Genomic DNA, 24,521 nt, shown 5'->3' on the forward strand with positions numbered 1-24,521 from the left:
CACGCCCTGTGATGCATTGCCGCAGCCACTCCCCTTGAGCCCTGATTGGCGGCTTGCGCTTACCGTCAACTTCTTCGCCGCCCTCATTCGGTGCCGACCCGACCTGCCAGGCCCGCCTCGTGTCAATTCGCGGCAAAAAGCCAAAGGCAGCATAAAGAGGCAATGGAGGCATAAGGCAATGGAGGTCCTACTTTCATTACTCGACTCAACGCAAAACTAACACAGGAAAAGGACTATGCTCACAAATACTAAGAGATAACTGCACTATCGCGAGGCTACATGTTGTTGTGTGACTAAGCTATGAGGGGGAAATTTAACCTTTATTGGACAAAACTCAAAACCGCAACAATATATATTTCAAAACAAATTATATTTGTATAATTATATTTCAAAACAAATATAAATTCAATTTTCTAATAAAATTCGAATAAATCAACTATACGACCCGGGCGTATGCATACGATTACAATGCATGGTTGACATGACAATGAGAACATTTACATTGCGATTAGGGCGGGTCAAAGTTCATTAACCAAAGTTCAGAACTTAACCAAAGTTCAAAGGATCCAGAACCCTTTCTCGTTTGATATTACTACGATGAGTGACAACGATTTAGTGAAGGATGATTTGATCGAGTTCCAAGAAGATCAAAGAAAGAAAGCTGATTTCGGAAAGGATGGACTGGATTTTAAGCAGTTTTGGTGTGAGCAGATAGCAGCTTACCCTAGCTTGGTGAAGTGGGCAATGTGTTGGTTCCCTTCACAACTACGTATCTCTGTGAAACAGGTTTTCTGCATCATTGAACCTGAAATCAAAGTGGAGAAATCGACTTGATGTGTCCGATGATGTGTGAGTGGCGTTCTCATGAACTGTGCCCCAATTCCATATTCTGATTGCACGAAAACAGCAGCAACAATCTCACGAGATTAGTAAAACGGCTTGCATAAAACTTGCATGTTTTAGTTTAGTTTAGTTTGTTTTGTTTCTTTCTTAACAAGCAAAGAAATAAATAGGGATAAAATCCTAATGATTTTCTTTCCTGTTCTGTTCCTAATTATCCATATGTAAAACTAAGCTATTGAGCTATTTTGAAGTCACACTGGAACTTAATGGGACTGGTAATCAGGCGCGGATCCCCGAACTTGGCCCATTTTCTGGGTAATAAGTTACCAATTTTCATCCAAAAAATAGGCAATTGAAGTAAAAACACCCCTCAGAATGCACCACAGAGCACCTGGAAATCAAAAAGATTATAGGGGGACATGCCCCCAGTCCCCCCTGGCTATGCACACCTTCGGTGTGCCTTGGTCAGTCAACAGTCTGGCGAAGGGGTATGGGGACATCGTGGGCAATCCGTTGGGGGTCTTGACAGGGAAAAAGGTTAAGAACCACTGCGAGTCTAACCATTACACAACAGACACATGTTGTGCATTTTTGAATCTTCATTGAGATTAATGGTAACATGGATTTCTGAAAAATAACTTGGGACCTTTAAAGTCCATAAAGCGGATACTCACAGATGTAACAGCCGGTTTCATGGCTCCTGTCAAAAGAGGGTGAGCTGTGTGACAACACCCTCGCTAAGTACGATTCTTACCAATACAGCATGTGGAAAAAGTAAGTACACCCCTACATTTATCACTACTTCAAATACCTAAAATTAGAATCAGGTGCACCAGCTCAGGTGCAAATGATTAGAACATTGTTAGAGAGGATTTTGGAGGAACCTGTCTTATTTAAACCTCAGACATTTAGTTTGGTTTGCTCTTTGTTGTTTAAATGTGCGGCATCACCATGCCTAGATCAACAGAGCTCTCTGAGGCCTTCAGAAAGAAGGTTATAGATGCCTACAAGTCTGGGAAGGGATTTAAAAAGATCTCCAAACAATTTGAAATCAATCATTAGACTGTCCGGAAGATCATCTACAAGTGGAGAAGATTCCAAACAACTGCCAACTTGTTCAGGCCAGGCCGCCCGAGCAAGTTCAGCCCGAGAGCAGACCGTAAGATACTGAAAGAAGTCTCTAAGAGCCCCAGAATGTCATCATGGGACCTACAGGTAGCTCTTGCCACTGTTGATGTCAAAGTGCACGAGTTTACCATTAGAAAGAGGCTGCACAAATTTGATCTACATGGGAGGTGTGCCAGGAGGAAACCTTTTCTGTCCAGAAAGAACATCAGGGCAAGACTAAAGTTTGCCAATGAACACCGAGGCAAAGACCAGCACTTCTGGAACAATGTGCTCTGCACAGATGAGTCAAAGGTAGAGCTATTTGGCCACAGTACCAGAAGACATGTTTGGCAAAAACCAAAGACAGCATTTGACCACAAGAACCTGATACCAACTGTAAAGCATGGTGGTGGAAATATTATGGTTTGGGGCAGCTTTGCTGCATCAGGGCCTGGGCAGCTCACCATCATAGAGTCCACTATGAATTCTTCATTGTACCAGAGAGTGCTTGAGGATAATGTGAGGCCATCTGTCAGAAAGTTGAAGCTCAACCGAAGGTGGACCTTGCAACATGACAATGACCCTAAACCAGTGGTGTAGTCTAGTTTTTTGTAGTGGGTATGCTGTGATTTTTCCCTTCCAGCCTCATAGTCACCCGTCCCAGAACGACGCGCCCCGGAGCGACACCCGTCCTGAAGCGACACCCCATAAGCACCACCACACTCACTAATGCATACAGTAGGTGACGTCAGATCCGGGTGACAGGTCACGGAAGCCCCAATGCCATTAGTCAGTGCTTCTTAACACAGACGGGGTGAATTTTATCAAATCAAATCAAATTTTATTCATATAGTGCATTTTAGGAATGAAAGTTATTTATATAGCGCATTTTATGAATAAAAGTGTGAAAGTTCTGTCATGAAACTATGTTGTTACGTATTCTCGCGCATTTTAAAGTGGGTATACGGAAATCCTGGACCTTTCCTAGTGGGTATACGGCGTATACCTGCATATCACGTAGACTACACCACTGCCCTAAACATACCAGTAAATCCACCAAGGAATGGCTGAAAAGAAAGAAATGGATGGTTCTGGAATGGCCAAGTCAAAGCCCGGATCTAAATCCCATGGAGATGTTGTGGGGGGATTTGAAACGAGCTGTGCATGCAAGAAACCCCTCAAACATCGCACAGCTGAAAGAATTCTGCATGGAGGAGTGGGCAAAAATTTCTCCCAGTCGATGTCAGAGACTGGTAGACAGTTATAAGAAACGCCTACTTGAGGTTGTTTCTGCCAAAGGGGGCAATACCACCTATTCGAGCCAAGGGTGTACTTACTTTTTCCACATGCGAAATTTGCATTTATGTTTATTTAAATTATACAATGGACTACAAAATGTAAATGTTTCATGATATTTGTTATATTATATCACCTTTATCTATCAATATTGTTGAAATGAAGATCAAATAGCTGTACGTTGAAATATGTTGAAAAAGTCAAAATTTTACATGGGGTGTACTTACTTTTTCACGTGACTGTAAATGTTGAGTAAATCTCTGAACCCAAGTCACAAACTTAGCATCTCCCTGCATTAACGCAATTTATGGTCTTGATGAAACGAACTACAGTTGTACGAGAATTACCCCAATGCCATGATCTGCAACACGAGGATTCCTGCTTTCACCTGCACATGAGAAGTAACCGATCCTTAAATACCTATCGTCTGTTACCTGCATTGCAATATTTCAATGATTGATATTCACCTGGACCTAATCATCCCTCAGTCGGTCTTGCGTGGTCCACATGGGCGGAGGAACCGAATCTCGTTTCGAACGATCTAGCTGCAGCACGGCCGATATTCCATGATGAGGTCTGTTCTGTGCTCCGTTGTACCGAACTCGTGCTCCACAACGATATTAGAGAAATATCTTCAGAAGAGTTATCAAAACATTTATGATTCGAGCTTGGATATTAATCTATATATCGGATGTGCAGTTATTGATAGTGGTAATATGGTCCGTGGATCGCACGACCATCACTTAACATAGTCCGTGGGTGACACAACCTTCATTTAACATAGTCCGTGGGCGACACGAACTTCACCTGACATAGTTCGTGGGTGACTAGACCTTCACCTAACATAGTCGGTGGGCGACACGACCTTCACCTAACATAGTCCGTGGACCATACGACCTTCACCTAACATAGTCCATGCGTGGCAAGACCTTCACCTAACAAAGTCGGTGGACCACATGACCTTCACTTAACATAGTACATGAACCACACGACCTTCACTTAACATAGTCCGTGGGTGAAACGACCTTCATTTAACATAGTCCCTGGGCGACACGACCTTCACCTGACATAGTTCGTGGGTGACAAGACCTTCACCTAACATAGTCGGTGGGCGACACGACCTTCACCTAACATAGTCTGTGGACCATACGACCTTCACCTAACATAGTCCGTGGACCACACGACCTTCACCTAACATAGTCCGTGGACCACACGACCTTCACCTAACATAGTCCGTGGACCACACGACCTTCACTTAACATAGAACATGAACCACACGACCTTCACCTAACACAGTCCATGGACCACACGACCTTCACCTAACATAGTCCGTGGACCACACGACCTTCACTTAACATAGTACATGAACCACACGACCTTCACTTAACATAGTATATGAACCACACAACCTTCACCAAACATAGTCCGTGGACCACACGACCTTCACCTAACATAGTGCATGGACCACACGACCTTCACCTAACATAGTCCGTGGACTACACGACCATCACCTAACATAGTGCATGAACCACACGACCTTCACCGAACATAGTCCGTGGACTACACAACCTTCACTTAACAAAGTACATGAACCACACGACCTTCACTTAACATAGTACATGAACCACACGACCTTCACTTAACATAGTACATGAACCACACGACCTTCACTTAACAAAGTACATGAACCACACGACCTTCACCTAACAGAGTCCGTGGGCAACACGACCTTCACCTAACATAGTCCGTGGGCGACACGACCTTCACCTAACATCGTCGGTGGGTGACACGACCTTCACTTGACATAGTCGGTGGACGACACGACCTTCACCCAACATAGTGCGTGGGCAACATGACTTTCACCTGACATAGTTCATGGGTGACAAGACCTTCACCTAACATAGTACATGAACCACACGACCTTCACTTAACATAGTCTGTGGGTGACACGACCTTCACCTAACATAGTCCGTGGACCATACGACCTTCACCTAACATAGTCCGTGGGTGACAAGACCTTCACCTAACATAGTACATGAACCACACGACCTTCACTTAACATAGTCTGTGGGTGACACGACCTTCACCTAACATAGTCCGTGGACGACACGACCTTCACCTAACATCGTCGGTGGGCAACACGACCTTCACCTAACATCGTCGGTGGGCGACAAGACCTTCACCTAACAGAGTCCGTGGGCGACACGACCTTCACCTAACATCGTCGGTGGGCGACACGACCTTCACTTGACATAGTCGGTGGACGACACGACCTTCACCCAACATAGTGCGTGGGCAACACGACCTTCACCTAACATAGTCCGTGGGCGACACGACCTTCACCTAACATAGTCGGTGGACGACACGACCTTCACCCAACATAGTGCGTGGGTGACACGACCTTCACCTGACATAGTTCGTGGGTGACAAGACCTTCACCTAACATAGTCCGTGGGCGACATGACCTTCACCTAACATAGTGCGTGGGCGACACGACCTTCACCTAACAGAGTCCGTGGGCAACACGACCTTCACCTAACATAGTCCGTGGGCGACACGACCTTCACCTAACATAGTCCGTGGGCCACACGACCTTCACCTAACATCGTCGATGGGCGACACGACCTTCACCTAACATCGTCGGTGGGCGACACGACCTTCACCTAACATAGTGCGTGGGCGACAAGACCTTCACCTAACAGAGTCCGTGGGCAACACGACCTTCACCTAACATAGTCCGTGGGTGACACGACCTTCACCTAATATAGTCCGTGGGCAACACGACCCCTACGTGCGCATTGATAGCAATCTCGAAACACCATGTCGGTGGAAGCCATAGATTTATGAACAACACACGCACATGGATTGTCTGCCAAACCCAGGTAGCATTTCGACGCAAAAATAACAAGTTTCGTTAATTCACGACAAGTAACAACAGGTGACGGTGCAGGCAGCCGCAGCTGAGTAGGTTTACAGTATGAAGCGAGTGCGAATCCCCGGTTTACCGTGAATCGTTCTTCGCCATTTGGTATCCAGAACGACGAGTCCGCCTTACAGAGGTCTTGTCATTATTCATACGTCACGGTGCCCGATTAGCCCCAAGCAGCCCACGTTACCTCCGCTGAGACAGAGAGCGCAGGAGGGATGAGGCGGCAGAAACGCGGGATTGGGTGCCAGGGGGAGGGACGTGCAAGGTAAACTCTCCCAGACCGTCGAACGCCTTCCTGGATCCTGGTGCTATGTCCTGTCTTCCCACCGCGAGTCCCTGACATACCCTCCCGCGCCATTTTAACTTGCGCCCGCTCGCCTCAATCTCCCTCGAAAGGAGCCGCCGCTGGAGGGATCGAGGGAGACCTGAGCGTCTCCATGTCCTTTTGAGGAAACGCCTAGAAAAGTTTTTACCAATGTTAGTTCACACCTATAAGGCCATGGTGAGTGCCACCCTGCGCCCCCTCACACACACCGTCATGAAGCGCCTCGGGGTCGCGGTCTCTCGTTCGTTCCTCACGCTCACAGGTCACGGCTCTTCCGACGTGAGCAAACGCGTGTTTTTGTCTCCATCCCTCCGCAGGAGAGGCACGAAGGTGCGAGCGGCCATGGAGTCGGCCGACTCTCGCAGCTGGGCGCCCTGGGACAAGGCTCCTACTCGGCACCTCCTCTTTCGCACACGCCGAACGCCGACTTCCAGCCGCCGTACTTCCCACCGCCGTACCAGCCGCTCTCGTACCCGCCGCCGCAGGACCCGTACGCACACGTGTCGGCCGCGAACGACCCGTACCTGAACGCGCTGCACCACTCGCAGCAGGCGAGCGCGTCCTGGAGCCAGCGGCACGCTCAGGACATGGTCGGGGCGCACCGGGCGCTGCAGCAACTACCCTCGGGGTGCATCGAGGTCCCGCACTCGGCGACCCGCCGGGATTTCGGGGCCGTGCGCAGGCCCGAGGTGCTCGGCCTGGGCCACATCGGGATCGAGGCGGGGCTGGAGGCGCTTCCGCTCGGGGCGCTCGCACACCACTCGGTGATGGACGCACAGGTAGTTTAGTACCTGTGCCGTGCGTTTCGCTGCGTTTGCTTTTTTTCGCTTCCCGTTTGTTTCTCCATCCATGAGTTCGTTCATGTGGCTGAATTCACGTCAACAATTTTACTCCAACGGTTCGGCCGCCGCCGGGAGTTAGAGCGTTCCGCCGAGTTTGTCGTTTCCGATGATACATGATAGACATCAGAAAATGAGTGCGTTGTTCATATGTGTGTGTGTATAGGCACACACATGCACACGCATATAGGTTTACGCATGTTTTACACACGAACACGTAAATATACCTTAAATACACGTGCACGTATAGGCACGTTATATAGCCTACAGGCCACAGGCCACATGTAGTATATGTACATAAAGCCACGTTATATTATCACGTTCACGTAAAGCGATGTTGTATACACGTACACGTGCACGTAAAGCGATGTTATATACACGTACCCGTAAATCCATGTTACATACACGTACACGTAAAGCGATGTCATATACACGTAAAGCGATGTTATATAGAATATACACGTACACGTATCGGCACGTTATATACACATGTACATAAAGCCACGTTATATTATCACGTTCACGTAAAGTGATGTTATATACACGTACACGTGCACGTAAAGCGATGTTATATACACGTACATCCATGTTACATACACGTACACGTAAAGCGATGTTATGTACACGTACAGCGATGTTATATACACGTAAAGCGATGTTATATAGAATATACACGTATAGGCACGTTATATACACATGTACATAAAACCACGTTATATTATCACGTACATGTAAAGCGATGTTATATACACGTACACGCAAAGCGATGTTATATACACGTACACATAAAGCGATGTTATATACACGTACACGTAAAGCGATGATATATACACGTACACGTAAAGCGATGTTATATACACGTACACGTAAAGCGATGATATATACACGTACACGTAAAGGGATGTTATATACACGTACACGTAAAGCGATGTTACATACACGTAAATGTACAGCGATGTTATAGACATGTACACGTAAAGCGATGTTATATAGAATATACACGTACACGTATAGGCACGTTATATACACATGTACATAAAGCCACGTTATATTATCACGTTCACATAAAGTGATGTTATATACACGTACACGTGCACGTAAAGCGATGTTATATACACGTACATCCATGTTACATACACGTACACGTAAAGCGATGTTATGTACACGTACAGCGATGTTATATACACGTAAAGCGATGTTATATAGAATATACACATATAGGCACGTTATATACACATGTACATAAAACCACGTTATATTATCACGTACATGTAAAGCGATGTTATATACACGTACACGCAAAGCGATGTGATATACACGTACACGTACACGTAAAGCGATGTTATATACACGTACACGTAAAGCGATGATATATACACGTACACGTAAAGGGATGTTATATACACGTACACGTAAAGCGATGTTACATACACGTAAATGTACAGCGATGTTATATACACATACATGTAAAGCCATGTCATATACACATACACATAAAGCCATGTCATATACACATACACGTAAAGCCATGTTATATGCACGTACACGTAAAGCCATGTTATATTATCATGCAGAAGTAAAGCCATGTTATATGCACATGCACATAAAGCCATGTTATATTATCACGTACATGTCAAGCCATGTTATATACACGTACATGTAAAGCCATGTTTTTTACACATGTACATAAAGCCATGTAATATTATTACGTACACGTAAAGTGATGTTATATACACATACACGTAAAGCCATGTCATATACACGTACACGTAAAGCCATGTTATATACACGTAAAGCGATGTTATATGCACATACAAGTAAAGCCATGTCATATACACATACACGTAAAGCCATGTTTTTCAACGTACACATAAAGCGATGTCATACACACACACACGTAAAGCCATGTTATATGCACATTTACAAAAAGCCACGTTATATTATCACGTACACATAAAGCCATGTCATATACATGCACACGTAAAGCCATGTCGTATACATGTACGTGTAAAGCCATGTCATGTACACGTACACGTAAAGCCATGTCATATACATGTACACATAAAGCCATGTCATATACACATACTCATAAAGCCATGCGATATACACATGTACATAAGCCATGTTATATTATCACATACACGTAAAGCCATGTTATATACACGTACTCGAAAAGCGATGTGATGTACACGTAAAGCGATGTTATGTACACATACACGTGAAGCCATGTCATATACACGTAACCGTAAAGCCATGTTATATGCACATGTCCATAAAGCCACGTTATATTATCACCGACACGTAAAGCGATGTTATATACACATACACCTAAAGCGATGTTATATACACGTACACGTAAAGCCATGTTATATACACGCACACGTAAAGCGATGTTATATACACGTACATGTAAAGCCAGGTTATGTACACATAAAGCCATGTTATATACACGTATATGTAAAGCCATGTTATATACACATATACGTAAAGCCATGTTACATGCACATGTACATAAAGCCACATTATATTATCACGTGCATGGTACACGTAAAGCAATGTTATATACACGTACACGTAAAGCCATGTTTATATATATAAATATGTATATATATATACAGTATATATATATGTATATATATATTATATATATATATATATATATATATATATATATATATACACAAAGAATTAAGTTAAGCACCCCCCCCGTTTTTTTACAACCTCGCACATTACAAGTTTGTTGTCGTCAAAACAGTGTAATATACCCATGATATTGCTATATTTTCTGGAGAAGTGATATTATGGACACATAAAAACATAACAATCATGCCGTTTTCAATATTTTATTCTGAATAATTTAAGGTGAAATTTTTTGGGAATTTTAGGCATATTTTCACCTCAATTTAAGTATGGAGCTATAGGTCCATCACGGACAGTGTGGATGACGTTTATGTTTTCTAACGTACAGTCATTGTTCTGAGAAGACCTCTAGCGATCTTTGCGTCAATAACGTGTGTAGGACCCACGTGATCGGATGGAGCAAGGTGCTGTGACAACCATCCCCTGGCCTGCGTACAGTCCTGACCTGAACCCCCTCGAGCACGTTTGGGACATGTTGGGACGACAAATTGCGAAGATGGTCCCTCCAATAGCCAATCTGGATGAATTGGAACGTGCATTACATCGGGAATGGAACAACCTGCCACAGCAACGCATACGACGGCTTACAGGGTCTATGAGACGTAGGGTTGAGTCAGTGATCCGATCACGTGGGTCCTACACACGTTATTGACGCAAAGATCGCTAGAGGTCTTCTCAGAACAATGACTGTACGTTAGAAAACATAAACGTCATCCACACTGTCCGTGATGGACCTATAGCTCCATACTTAAATTGAGGTGAAAATATGCCTAAAATTCCCAAAAAAATTCACCTTAAATTATTCAGAATAAAATATTGAAAACGGCATGATTGTTATGTTTTTATGTGACCATAATATCACTTCTCCAGAAAATATAGCAATATCATGGGTATATTACACTGTTTTGACGACAACAAACTTGTAATGTGCGAGGTTGTAAAAAAACGGGGGGGTGCTTAACTTAATTCTTTGTGTATATATATACGTATATATATATATATACACATATACATACACACACACACACACACACACACACACACACACACACACACACACACACACACACACACACACACACACACACACACACACACACACACACACACACAAAGCTGTGTTATATTCATGTACACGTGTATAGAATAGGCATGTTTTACCGATGTACGTACGCATCAAGGCATACTTTACGCATGTACACGTGAAAGACATGTTTTAGATATGTATACAGTCACGTGAAAAAGTAAGTACACCCCATGTAAAGTTTTGACTTTTTCAACATATTTCAACATACAGCTATTTGATCTTCATTTCAACAATGTTGATAGATAAAGGTGATATAATATAACAAATATCATGAAACATTTACATTTTGTAGTCCATTGTATAATTTAAATAAACATAAATGCAAATTTCGCATGTGAAAAAAGTAAGTACACCCCATGAAATGTTTTTAAAATCTTTTTAACATATATGGACATATCAATATTTGATGTTCATTTAAACAGTATCTATAGATAAAGGTGATCTAATTGAACAAACAACAACGAAAAATTGACTTTGCAATAACTTATTCAACAAAAAATTGTTTCACAGTTCGTTTCAAACCTCCCCCCCCCCCCTCACAACATCTCGATGGGATTCAGATCCGGGCTTTGACTTGGCCATTCCAGAACCCTCAATTTCTTTCTTTTCAGCCATTCCTTGGTGGATTTACTGGTATGTTTAGGGTGATTGTCATGTTGCAAGGTCCACCTTCGGTTGAGCTTCAACTTTCCAACAGGTGGCCTCACATTATCCTCAAGCACCCTCTGGTACAATGAACAATTCATAGTGGATTCCATGATGGTGAGCTGCCCAGGCCCTGATGCAGCAAAGCTGCTCCAAACCATATTTCCACCATCATGCTTTACAGTTGGTATCAGGTTCTTGTGGTCAAATGCTGTCTTTGGTTTTCACCAAACATGTCTTCACACACTGTGGCCAAATAGCTCTACCTTTGACTCACCTGTCCAGAGCATATTATTGTTCCAGAAGTGTTGGTCTTTGCCTAGGTGTTCATTGGCAAACTTTAGTCTTGCCCTGATGTTCTTTCTGGACAGCAAAGGTTTCCTCCTGGCACACCTTCCATGAAGATCAAATTTGTGCAGCCTCTTTCTAATGGTAGACTCGTGCACTTTGACATCAACAGTGGCAAGAGCTACCTGTAGGTCCCGTGATGACATTCTGGGGTTCTTAGAGACTTCTTTCAGCATCTTGCGGTCTGCTCTCGGGCTGAACTTGCTGGGGCGGCCTGGCCTGAACAAGTTGGCAGTTGTTTGGAATCTTCTCCACTTGTACATGATCTTCCGGACAGTCGAATGATTGATTTCAAATTGTTTGGAGATCTTTTTAAATCCATTCCCAGACTCGTAGGCATCTATAACCTTCTTTCTGAAGGCCTCAGAGAGCTCTTTTGATCTCGGAATGGTGACGCCGCACACTTCACAACAAAGAGCAAACCAAACGAAATGTCTGAGGTTTAAATAAGACAGGTTCCTCCAAGATCCTCTCTAACCATGTTCTAATCATTTGCACCTGAGCTGGTGCGCCTGATTCTAATTTTAGGTATTTGAAGTTAGTGATAAATGTAGGGGTGTACTTACTTTTTCCACCTGCGAAATTTGCATTTATGTTTATTTAAATTATACAATGGACTACAAAATGTAAATGTTTCCTGATATTTGTTATATTATATCACCTTTATCAATATTGTTGAAATGAAGATCAAATAGCTGTATGTTGAAATATGTTGAAAACGTCAAAACTTTACTTGGGGTGTACTTACTTTTTCACGTGACTGTATGTATAGGCAGGTTTACACATGTATAGGTATGTATTATACATGCATACATATATGGGCATGTTTCAAATATGCATCTAGACATATATGCATGTTTTACAAACGAATATACGTTTGTAGGCATGTATTAAATATGCATTTACATGAATAGGCATGTTTTGAATGCTTGTACATGCATAGACAACAAACAACATGCATTTTAAGGCCATTTTCCCTGCTAGAGCGGGTGTTAGCCTTGTGGTCCCCATGACAATCTTCTCCATTTTGCCCTATTTTCTGCATGTCTCCTTGTTAACCCCCTTGCCCGCATTTCTTCTTCAACCATCTTCAGCCAAGTCTTTCTCGGTCTTCCCCGTCCTCTACTTCCTTCTACATTCATTTCCATCACTCTTCTCAACCAGTCACTTTCATCCTTCCTCAACACATGACCAAACCATCTCAACTGTTTCTCTTCACAGCATCCATCACAGGCTGTACATGCATAGCCTTATTTTAAATATGCATGTATCCATATAGGCATGTTTTCCACGTACAAACTTATTTTAAATATGCACTTACATACATAGGTATGTTTTAAGTATTCATGTGTGGCAATAGGCATGTTTTAAGTTTTTGTTCATATATAGGCATGATTAAAATGCACACGTATACATATAGGAATTCATTATGCCGTTACATTTGCATGTTTTAGATACTTGTACATGTATACACATGTTTAAAGTACATATATAGGTATGTTTAAAATATACGTTTACCTACATCCGCTTGTTTTCGATATGTATATTTAATATATATATATATATATATATATATATATGCCTGTAGGTATGTTTTTCATGCTTGCACACACAGACATCCTACTGTATAAAATAATGCAATTGTCTGTGTGTATGTATGTCTGATAATTATAGAATTGAATACGGCTCGGTCCATCTCCACCAAGTTTGTCATACATGCTGGGACTACCCAGGGTCAAGTCATGGGTCAAAAGTAACCCCCACCCCACCCTTGTGAGGGTTCGGAGGTGACTTTCGATTTTTGTCTGCACACATGGCACAGTGCAAGTGGTTTAGTGACCCCTGCTGGAGAGGGGAGGGATTACTAGGAATGTCACAAAATATATTCGCCCCTTCTCCTTCAATCCCTCCCACAGGCCACTCCCCAAGTTTTCTTACTCTATTAAAATAAGGGAAATCTCTGTATGTGTGTATGTGCTGGCTTGAGATCCTGGTGTTGGCTTAGTGGTTAGGGTGCCGGCTTGGGATCCTAGGATCCTGGGTTCGAATCCCGGTCGATCGCTGAATTAACACCAGGGGGGTTGACTCAGCCTGTCATCCTTCTGAGGTCGGCAAATTGAGTACCAGCTTGCTGGGATGAATGATCCCGGTGTGTACCCCGGTTTAGAATAGGTACACCGTATCCCTGCGCATCGTAAGAGGCGACTAAGGGTTGGCGTCAGGAAGGGCATCCGGCCATAAAAACATTGCCTCAAACAGGGAACCATGATTGTCATGGGGCCCGCAAGGCTAACCCCCGCTCTAGCGGGGAAAAATGGCCTCAAAACGATCATTCATTCATTCATTCTGTATGTGTGTATGTGTGTACATCTGATAATTATGTGTACGTCTGATAATTATGTGTACGTCTGATAATTATATCATCAAAAGCGACTGGGCCAATCTGGTGAGACGACTTGCAATTTTCGCCTGTGCATGTGGAATAGTGCAAGTGGTTTAACCACAAGTTAGGGGGCATCAACACCACATTTTGCTCCCAGAGGGCGCGTGCATTCCGAGTATTTTAAATATGCATGTACCATGTACATATAAGCATATTATTTTAAATACACATGTGCACCTATAGGCACAATTGGGCCTCATTTCTGACTTGCTATTAAAATTACAGAAAAAATTCTTGGCGTTCGAATGTAAATAATAGAAGGACAGTAATAACAGTATAGGTTGATGACATATAATTCACAATCACAATAACCAAATGCATTGTGATTTGAAAGGTGAATATTATAATGAATTGTATGGTTAACAAACTGTGCAGACTAGTGCGTAAGAGTTAGGGTTATGGTATTAGCGTCAGGGTTACGGTTTTAGAGTTAGGGTGTTAGGGTTAGATTTGGGGTGCAGGAGCATTTAGGATTAAGGTTAGTGTGTTAAGAGTTACGGTGAGTGTGTTGGGGTAAGTGTGTATGCCTAAGGTTTCATTCGGGTCCACAATAGTTGGCACATTCTGGCAGGTCGTTCAGGTCCAGTGGCATCTAAAAGTGAAGATGGTCGCTCCAACAGTTGTACATGACGATAAACCACGGATGTTCTTCGGGACATCGATTTCAGCATGAACAAAGAGCGTGTTTTCATTCGTACATTAGAAATAAATTGCTGTTTTCGCTCAAAATGCTTTCAATTCTTGAAAACTTTGCATGATAAAAGACAATTTATAATTTGGGTTTTTATATTCAGCAATGAGTAATATTTTAAGAAGAATGATAAGATAACAAGGATTTGTATATTTGTACATGAGTATTTTAATCCCACGCAATGTAATTGTCAATTTAACATTTAATCCATAATCCACCAACAGATAATATGATGACATATGAAAGGAACATATCTGCATATACATCATACAAGTTCGAGAGGAGCTTTTGTTTTGTCCTAAAACCACCGTTCATAGAAACATGACATTCAGGACGCAATCATTTAGTGCAATTATGTCACAACATTTTCCGTGTAACGCAAAGTGGACAAAACAATTGTAATAATTCATGAATCGATTTAGCGTAATTTCGTATCGTTTGAGTATTTGATCACTGCGAACTGGAAAATGATCTCGGTTCATTTCACTGGAAAAGTAAACGACCAGCTTCATTGTTTCATACATTCAGGGAAACTCATGCCCTCGAAATCAAGTTAGCATTCGAGACCACAAACAGTTAATATGAGGATTTAGATAGGGCAAACGATGTGTTAATACGAGGATTTAGACAGGGCAAATGATGTGTTAACGCTGAGATTTATCGAGCCAAATGATGTGTTAAAACCAGGATTTAGTAAGGACAAACGATGTGTTAATACTGAGATTTAGCAAGCCAAATGATGTGTTAATGCCAATATTTAGTTAGGGTAAGTGATATGTTAATACTGAGACTTAGCTTGCCAAATGATGTCTTAATACCAGGATTTAGTGAGGGCAAACGATGTGTTAATACTGAGATTTAGAAAGCCAAAAGATGTGTTAATACCAGGTTTTAGTTTGCGTAAACTGTGTGTTAATACTGAGATTTAGCTCGGTAAATGTTGTGTTAATACCAGGATTTAGTGAGGGCAAGCGATGTGTCAATACTGAGATTTAGCTTGCCAAATGATGTTAATACCAGGATTATTTCGGGCAAATGATGCGTTAATACTGAGATTTAGCTAGCCAAATGATGAGTGAATACCTGGATTTAGATCGGGCAATCGATATGTTAATACTAGATTTAGCGAGCCAAATGATGTGTTAATACCAGGTTTTATTTAGGGCAAGCGATATGTTAATACTGAGATGTAGCTAGCCAAAAGATGTGTTAATACCAGGATTTAGTTAGGGCAAGTGATGTGTTAATACTGAGATTTAGCTAGCCAAATGATGTGTTAATACCAGGATTTAGTTTGCGTAAACTGTGTGTTAATACTGAGATTTAGCTCGCCAAAAGATGTGTTAATACCAGGATTTAGTTAGCGAAAGCGATGTGTTAATACTGAGATTTAGCTAGCTAAATGATGTGTTAATACCAGGATTTAGTTAAAGCAAGTGATATGTTAACAATGAGATTTAGCTAGCCAAAAGATGCGTTCATACCAGGATTTAGTTAGGGCAAGTGATGTGTTAATACTGAGATTTAGCTCGCCAAATGATGTGTTAATACCAGGATTTAGTTAGGGCAAGCGATATGTTCATACTGAGATTTAGCTAGCCAAATGATGAGTTAATAACAGAATTTAGATAGGGCAAACGATATGTTAATACTGAGATTTAGCTCAACAAATGATGGGTTAATACTGAGATTTCGCTGGCCAAAATATGTGTTAATAACAATATTTAGTTAGGGCAAGCGATGTGTAAATACTGATATTTTGCGAGCCAAATGATGTCGTAATACCAGGATTTCGTTAGGGCAAGTGATGTGTTAATACTGAGATTTAGCGAGCCAAATGATGTGTTAATACCAGGATTTAGTTCGGGCAAGTGATATCTTCATACTGAGATTTAGCTAGGTAAATTTGTGTTAATACTGAGATTTAGCTGGCCAAATGATGTGTTAATACCAGCATTTAGTTAGGGCAAACGATATGTTAATATTGAGATTTAGCTCGCCAAATGATGTGTTAATACTGAGATTTAGCTGGCCAAATGATGTGTTAATAACAGGTTTTAGTTTGGGCAAACAATATGTTAATACTTAGACTTAGCTCGCTAAATGATGTGTTAATACCAGGATTTAGTTAGGGCAAGCGGTGTTAATACTGAGATTTAGCTCGCCAAATTATATGTTAATATCAGAATTTAGATAGGGCAAACAATATGTTAATACTGAGAATTGGCCAGCCAAAAGATGTGTTAATACCAGGATTTAGTTAAAGCAAGTGATATGTTAATAATGAGATTTAGCTAGCCAAAAGATGCGTTCATACCAGGATTTAGTTAGGGCAAGCGATATGTTCATACTGAGATTTAGCTAGCCAAATGATGAGTTAATAACAGAATTTAGATCGGGCAAACGATATGTTAATACTGAGATTTAGCTCAACAAATGATGGGTTAATACTGAGATTTCGCTGGCCAAAATATGTGTTAATAACAATATTTAGTTAGGGCAAGCGATGTGTAAATACTGATATTTTGCGAGCCAAATGATGTCGTAATACCAGGATTTAGTTAGGGCAAGTGATGTGTTAATACTGAGATTTAGCGAGCCAAATGATGTGTTAATACCAGGATTTAGTTCGGGCAAGTGATATCTTCATACTGAGATTTAGCTCGCCAAATGATGTGTTAATACTGAGATTTAGCTGGCCAAATGATGTGTTAATACCAGCATTTAGTTAGGGCAAACGATATGTTAATACTGAGATTTAGCTCGCCAAATGATGTGTTAATACTGAGATTTAGCCAGCCAAAAGATGTGTTAATACCAGCATTTATTTTGGGTAAGCGATGTGTTAATACTGAGATTTAGCTTGCAAAACGATGTGTTAATGCCAGGATTTAGTTCGCGCAAGCATTGTGTTAACACTGAGATTTAGCTAGCCAAATGATGTGTAATACTGACATTTAGCTCGCCAAATGATGTGTTAATAACAGTATTTAGTTCGGGCAAGCGATGTGTTAATACTGAGATTTAGCAAGCTAAATGATGTGTTAATACCATGGTTTAGTCAGGGCAAGCGATGTGTTAATACTGAGATTTAGCTAGCTAAATGATGTGTTAATACCAGGATTTAGTTAGGGCAAGCGATGTGTTAATACTGAGATTTAGCTTGCCAAATTATATGTTAATACCAGAATTTAGATAGGGCAAGCGATATGTTCATACTGAGATTTAGCTAGCCAAAAGATGTGTTAATACCAGGATTTAGTTTGGGCAAGCGATATGTAAATACTGATATTTTGATCGCCAAAAGATGTGTTAATAACAGGATTTAGTTAGGGCAAGCGATTTGTTAATACTGAGATTTAGCTAGCCAAATGATGAGTGAATACCAGGATTTAGATCGGGCAAACGATATGTTAATACTAAGATTTAGCTGGCCAAATGATGTGTTAATACCAGGTTTTAGTTTGGGCAAACAATATGTTAATACTTCGATTTAGCTCACTAAATGATGTGTTAATACCAGGATTTAGTTAGGGCAAGCGGTGTTAATACTGAGATTTAGCTCGCCAAATTATATGTTAATATCAGAATTTAGATAGGGCAAACAATATGTTAATACTGAGAATTGGCCAGCCAAAAGATGTGTTAATACCAGGATTTAGTTAGGGCAAGTGGTGTGTTAATACAGATATTTTGCTCGCCAAAAGATGTGTTAATACCAGGAATTAGTTAGGGCAAGCGATTTGTTAATACTGAGATTTAGCTAGCCAAATGAAGAGTGAATACCAGGATTTAGATTGGGCAAACGATATGTTAATACTAAGATTTAGCAAGCCAAATGATGTGTTAATACCAGGTTTTGGTTTGGGCAATGTTACGAGGTCCTCCCCTATCTTCTGGTCTCGGTAAACCTCCGAACCCCGAGGGGGTCCCCGGCAGAAAGATATGTTATCCTTGGTTGAAATCAAACAAAGCAATAATGAAACCACACCAAGGGTTATGAACAAACAATAATATATTATAAATCACACCGGAATCACGACACAAATAATAATAGCAATTCGCCCTACAATCCCTATTTTTAAGATGGTACCACCTTATCTATTCCTTTAACCCAACTCACAGCACTCCCCCAATGTCTCTGTACCCCTCCAAGGCGAAGTCAATTCGCTCCAGCGATCGTTGGATCAATGTCCGATCACAATCAATTGAGGCGTGGACGATCCAAGCAACCCATAGGTCACGTGGTCCAACACCCCGCACAATAGCGGTGGAATGGGAAACCTCCCAAAGACGCGCTCCGACGTACACGTTTGCGGTTCAATCAGCGAGTCTCCTTATAATCCTCAAAAGCCACTTTCTTGCACAGCCGTCCCCAGCAACCCACCGGGGAATAATGCCCGGCCGACGCGACAAAAACCTGTTCACTGAAGGTTGCGCGCGTGGCGAAGATAGCGGACGGCTTTCACTCGAACCAGGGCTTTGAGGCAAGGATACTCCGGAACCTCATTGAGGATACCCGACTACGCAGGCTCCACAGCAATCCAGCGATATCCCCTATCGCACGAACTTCCCTTCAAGGACGCAAAGTTCACTCGCACTGTACGTTCGATCGCTCGGTCCGGAGCTTCAACAAAAACGTCTTTTCACGATCTCCTCACGCTTCTTCTTCCTCGCTCCCTTTCTCTTCCGGGTCACGATCCAGATTTCCGGCCACATTTTACCAGGAGCGCTTTTAAACCTTTTAGCCACAATAACCCTTACTGAGAACCAACAATAATAATAATACCAACAATAATTAGGGCCGAATCCGTAACACTTCCCCCCCCTCAAGAAAGAAAGTTTGAACACAGTGAAAACTTTCTTTGTAGGCAAATTCCTGAAACCAACACAAGTAATCAATGTTTCCCCCAAAAAAATAAAGCAACAAAACTTTCACACCACCCACAGAATTCCCAAAATTAACTCACTCTAGACAAAGCGTCAGCCACGACATTGTCCCTGCCCTTTACATGTTCAATTTCCAAGTTACCCCTGCAAAGTCAAACTCCATCTCACCAACCTCTGATTTTTACTTTTAGTTTCTTTTGAATGAAGGTTAAGGGGTTGATCAAAAATCCAAAGTCAAGCAAATCTATAGCACTTTTTCTGGGAGGCCAAGCTGAGGGCCAGGTTCCATGGTGGTTGGGGGGGGTGAGGCCTGGACATATTCACTACATGGATGCCTTTAGGAACGTGGAGTTCACGGTTAGTCCGTGTAGGAAAGTTCACTACATGGACGCCTTTAGGAACGTGGAGTTCACGGTTAACCCATGCAGGAAAGTTCACTACATGGACGCCTTTAGGAACGTGGCGTTCACGGTTAATCCGTATAGGAATCTTGGCTCGGCTGCTCCGCAGCATTCAGTGCTTCGACTCTTTCTAACTTTCCTATCAATCACGGTTGGACCACTTGTCACAGTAGTCACCTGAATGGCGGTCTCCTTCTCGGCCACCACTCTGATAATCCTTCCTTCGGGAGCTGTCATAACTCTGGAAGCCTCCATAATAATATCGATTGTGGCCACCACCACTACTACTCCGTGGTCCTCCTCTGTAGCCCCCTCGACCCCTAGGAAATGCCTTCCCTACTGTGATGGTCCGACCCTCCAACTCCTTGCTATTCAGATCCTTTTCTGCCTCTCTGGCGTCCTTTGAGTTTTCAAACGTGACAAAGCCAAACCCTCTTGACTTTCGTGTCTCCTTGTCTTTTATCAGCAGCACTTCCAAAAGCGGTCCATATTTGCTGAAGGCAGACTCCATAACATCTTCTTTGTTTTGAAGTTCAGTCCACCTTCAAATAACTTGCTAAATTTGTCGCCATCCCGAACTGGTGTGGTGTTATTTTCCCTACTGGGCTTTTTAACAACCATCGGGTTACCATAAACTTGCCACCAGCCAAATCATTCCCGATAACAACCGATACTCCCTCTACAGGAAGCGTGGCTTGTAAACCGACGGTGACCTGTCCTGACACCAAATCGGACTCCAAATGGATGACATGAAGTGGAGCACTAACACAGCCACCATTCCCCTGTAAACGAACACTATCCCCAGTTGCCGTCTCCTCGGACCATGGCAAGATGCCTTCAAGCATTAAAGATTGATGTGCTCCTGTGTCCCTCAATATCCTAACCGGTCTCCGGTTAGTCGAGGCTCCATCCAGTGACACAAACCCCTCTGAAATAAATGGTTGGTAACCCTTTTGAGGGCGATTTCTCACAATGGCCATCGCATTTGGAGTCGTACTAGTCGAACTCCGCTCCTGATTTTCCTTTCCCAGAGCATAACAGTTGGACATCAAGTGTCCAGGTTTCTGGCAAAAAGTGCAAGTAGGCCCGGAGGAGAACCCCCGTGGTCTGCCAAGGCATGGGGGCGGCGGTCTGCCTCGAGCCTCCCGGACGATAGGTCTGTCTTGGAACCGCAGTCTTCTGATTTCTAGAAGTCGTGGTGTCAGAGTGGTCCTCATTTTCATCTCGAGGCCGCCCCCATGGATTTTTCATTCTCCGCCCCTGATGTACCATAGCTCCCCTGGCTAGGTCTGGGCGAGAAGTTCGGTTTGTGGAACCCCATCCTGTGTGTTAAGGCATAATCATCTGCCATGGTTGCCGCCTCATACAGCTTTGGTACTTTCCTTTCCTCCAGATGAACTTTAATGTCCTCGTGGACACACTGTTGGAATTCCTCCACCAGGATCAATTTTCACAATAGTTCGAAGTCTTTCCCAACTCCTTTTGAATCACACCACCTATCAAACATGGTTTCTTTCAATCTGGCAAACTCCACATTGGTCTCACTCTCCCTCCTCCTGGCATTCCGGAATTTTTGTCAGTAAGCTTCCGGGACCAATTCATAGGCTTTGAGAATGTGTTTCTTCAATACCTCATAATCTGCTCATTGGTCCTTCGGTAAAGCCGAATAAATATCTTGAGCTTTACCCACCAGAACACTTTGCACTAGTATGGACCAGTACTCCTCAGGCCAGTTTAACAGTCGAGCCACTTTCTCAAAGTGTGGAAAAAACTTGGCTTCCTCCTTTTCATTGAAGGGTGGAACCAGCCTCACATGTCTGCCAACATCCCAGGTGTTCTGGCTAGGTGTCGAACCAGTCAGCAGGGATGGTACCTCTCCCCGTTCTCTCCTTAACTCCAGCTCCTTGACTTTAATTTCCTGCTGACACGCCAATTCACGGTCTTTTAACTCCCTGTCGGCTTTTCTCTCCTCTGCTTCGAGTTCCCTTGCAGCTCTCCTTTCCTCTGCTTGTTTCTCTTCTCTTCTCTCTTCTGCTTTCCTTTCCTCTGCTTTTAATCTTTCCTGGAGTTCTCGTTTCTCTCTCCTTTCCTCTGCTTTTAACCTTTCCTGGAGTTCTGATCTTCTTTCCTCGCTCTGCAATTGCAACTCCAGTTTCCGGAGCTCCACCTCTTCTGGTTCCTCGGGTAACCAATCCCTGGCTACCTCTTCCCATGTTCTAATCCCACCATAGATTGTATCACCACTGTCTGCATCTCTGCCTTCCTCATATTTGTTCGGACCTCCAAGCTAAAATGTTTGGCCAATTTCCCGAGGTCCGATTTTACTAACGCTCTGAACTGTGCTTCACTTGGGGTCACTGCAAACTTTTCTGCGTCAAACTCCAAGGTGACTATTGTTAACACCTGTTAACCTTCACACAAGAAATGTTAAAAAAAAAAAAAAAAAATTTTTTTTGTTTGTTTTTGGAAAGATTTGCGAATGTTGGAACAAGTTCCAAATTTGGGAATTCTGGGAATGTTAGGGAATTCTCTCCCGGACTAAATTTAGGAAATTTTAGATCCCGGACGCAGACCCAATTTCGAGCCCACGAATATCAATTGGACGAGCCCCCAATTTCTGGTACGGGGTCCTCCCCTATCCTCTGGTCTCGGTAAACCTCCGAACCCCGAGAGGGTCCCCGGCAGAAAGATATGTTATCCTTGGTTGAAATCAAGCAAATCAATAATGAAACCACACCAAGGGTTATGAACAAACAATAATATATTATAAATCACACCGGAATCACGACACAAATAATAATAGCAATTCGCCCTACAATCCCTATTTTTAAGATGGTACCACCTTATCTATTCCTTTAACCCAACTCACAGCACTCCCCCAATGTCTCTGTACCCCTCCAAGGCGAAGTCGATTCGCTCCAGCGATCGTTGGATCAATGTCCGATCACAATCAATTGAGGCGTGGACGATCCAAGCAACCCATAGGTCACGTGGTCCAACACCCCACACAATAGCGGTGGAATGGGAAACCTCCCAAAGACGCGCGCCGACGTACACGTTTGCGGTTCAATCAGCGAGTCTCCTTACAATCCTCAAAAGCCACTTTCTTGCACAGCCGTCCCTGGCAACCCACCGGGGAATAATGCCCAGCCGACGCGACAAAAACCTGTTCACTGAAGGTTGCGCATGTGGCGAAGATGGCGGACGGCTTTCACTCGAACCGGGGCTTTGAGGCAAGGATACTCCGGAACCTCAATGAGGATACCCGACTACGCAGGCTCCACAGCAATCCGGCGATATCCCCTATCGCACAAACTTCCCTTCAAGGACGCAAAGTTCACTCGCACTGTACGTTCTGATCGCTCGGTCCGGAGCTTCAACAAAAACGTATTTTCACGATCTCCTCACGCTTCTTCTTCCTCGCTCCCTTTCTCTTCCGGGTCACAATCCGGATTTCCGGCCACATTTTACCAGGAGCGCTTTTAAACCTTTTAACCACAATAACCCTTACTGAGAACCAACAATAATAATAATACCAACAATAATTAGGGCCGAATCCGTAATAGCAAGCAATATGTTAATACTGAGATTTAGCTCGCTAAAGGATGTGTTAATACCAGGATTTAGTTAGGGCAAGCAATGTGTTAATACTGAGATTTAGCTTGCCAAATTATATGTTAATACCAGAATTTAGATAGGGTAAACAATATGTTAATACTGAGATTTAGCCAGCCAAAAGATGTGTTAATACCAGGATTTATTTAGGGCAAGTGATGTGTTAATACTGAGATTTAGCTAGCCAAATGATGTGTTAATACCGAGATTTAGCTCGCCAAATTAAGTGTTAATACCAGGATTTAGTTAGGGCAAGCGATATGTTAATACTGAGATTTAGCTAGCCAAATGATGTGTTAATACCAGGTTTTAGTTAGGGCAAGCAATATGTTAATACTGAGATTTCGCTCACTAAATGATGTGTTAATACTGAGATTCAGCTAGCCAAATGATGTGTTAGTACCAGGATTTAGTTAGGGAAA

General features: G+C 42.7%; 2 protein-coding genes across 2 annotated transcripts in view; both read left to right on the forward strand.

Annotated features, from left to right (window-relative positions):
* The window catches only part of LOC144888663 (uncharacterized), an 864,061-nt gene that overhangs the window by 259,214 nt on the left and 580,326 nt on the right, over window positions 1–24,521 (forward strand). The gene's annotated exons all lie outside the window — the stretch shown is intronic.
* The window catches only part of LOC137413566 (transcription factor AP-2-beta-like), a 116,344-nt gene continuing 98,178 nt past the window's right edge, over window positions 6,356–24,521 (forward strand). The window contains exons 1-2 of the mRNA XM_068098998.2: window positions 6,356–6,677; window positions 6,818–7,279. Of these exons, the coding sequence (XP_067955099.1) occupies window positions 6,651–6,677; window positions 6,818–7,279 (489 nt within the window). The 5' untranslated portion in view covers window positions 6,356–6,650. The remainder of the gene's footprint in view (window positions 6,678–6,817; window positions 7,280–24,521) is intronic.

The sequence above is a fragment of the Myxine glutinosa genome, chromosome 13 (genome assembly GCF_964187855.1).
Source record: "Myxine glutinosa chromosome 13, kmMyxGlut1.1, whole genome shotgun sequence".
NCBI lineage: Eukaryota > Metazoa > Chordata > Myxini > Myxiniformes > Myxinidae > Myxine > Myxine glutinosa.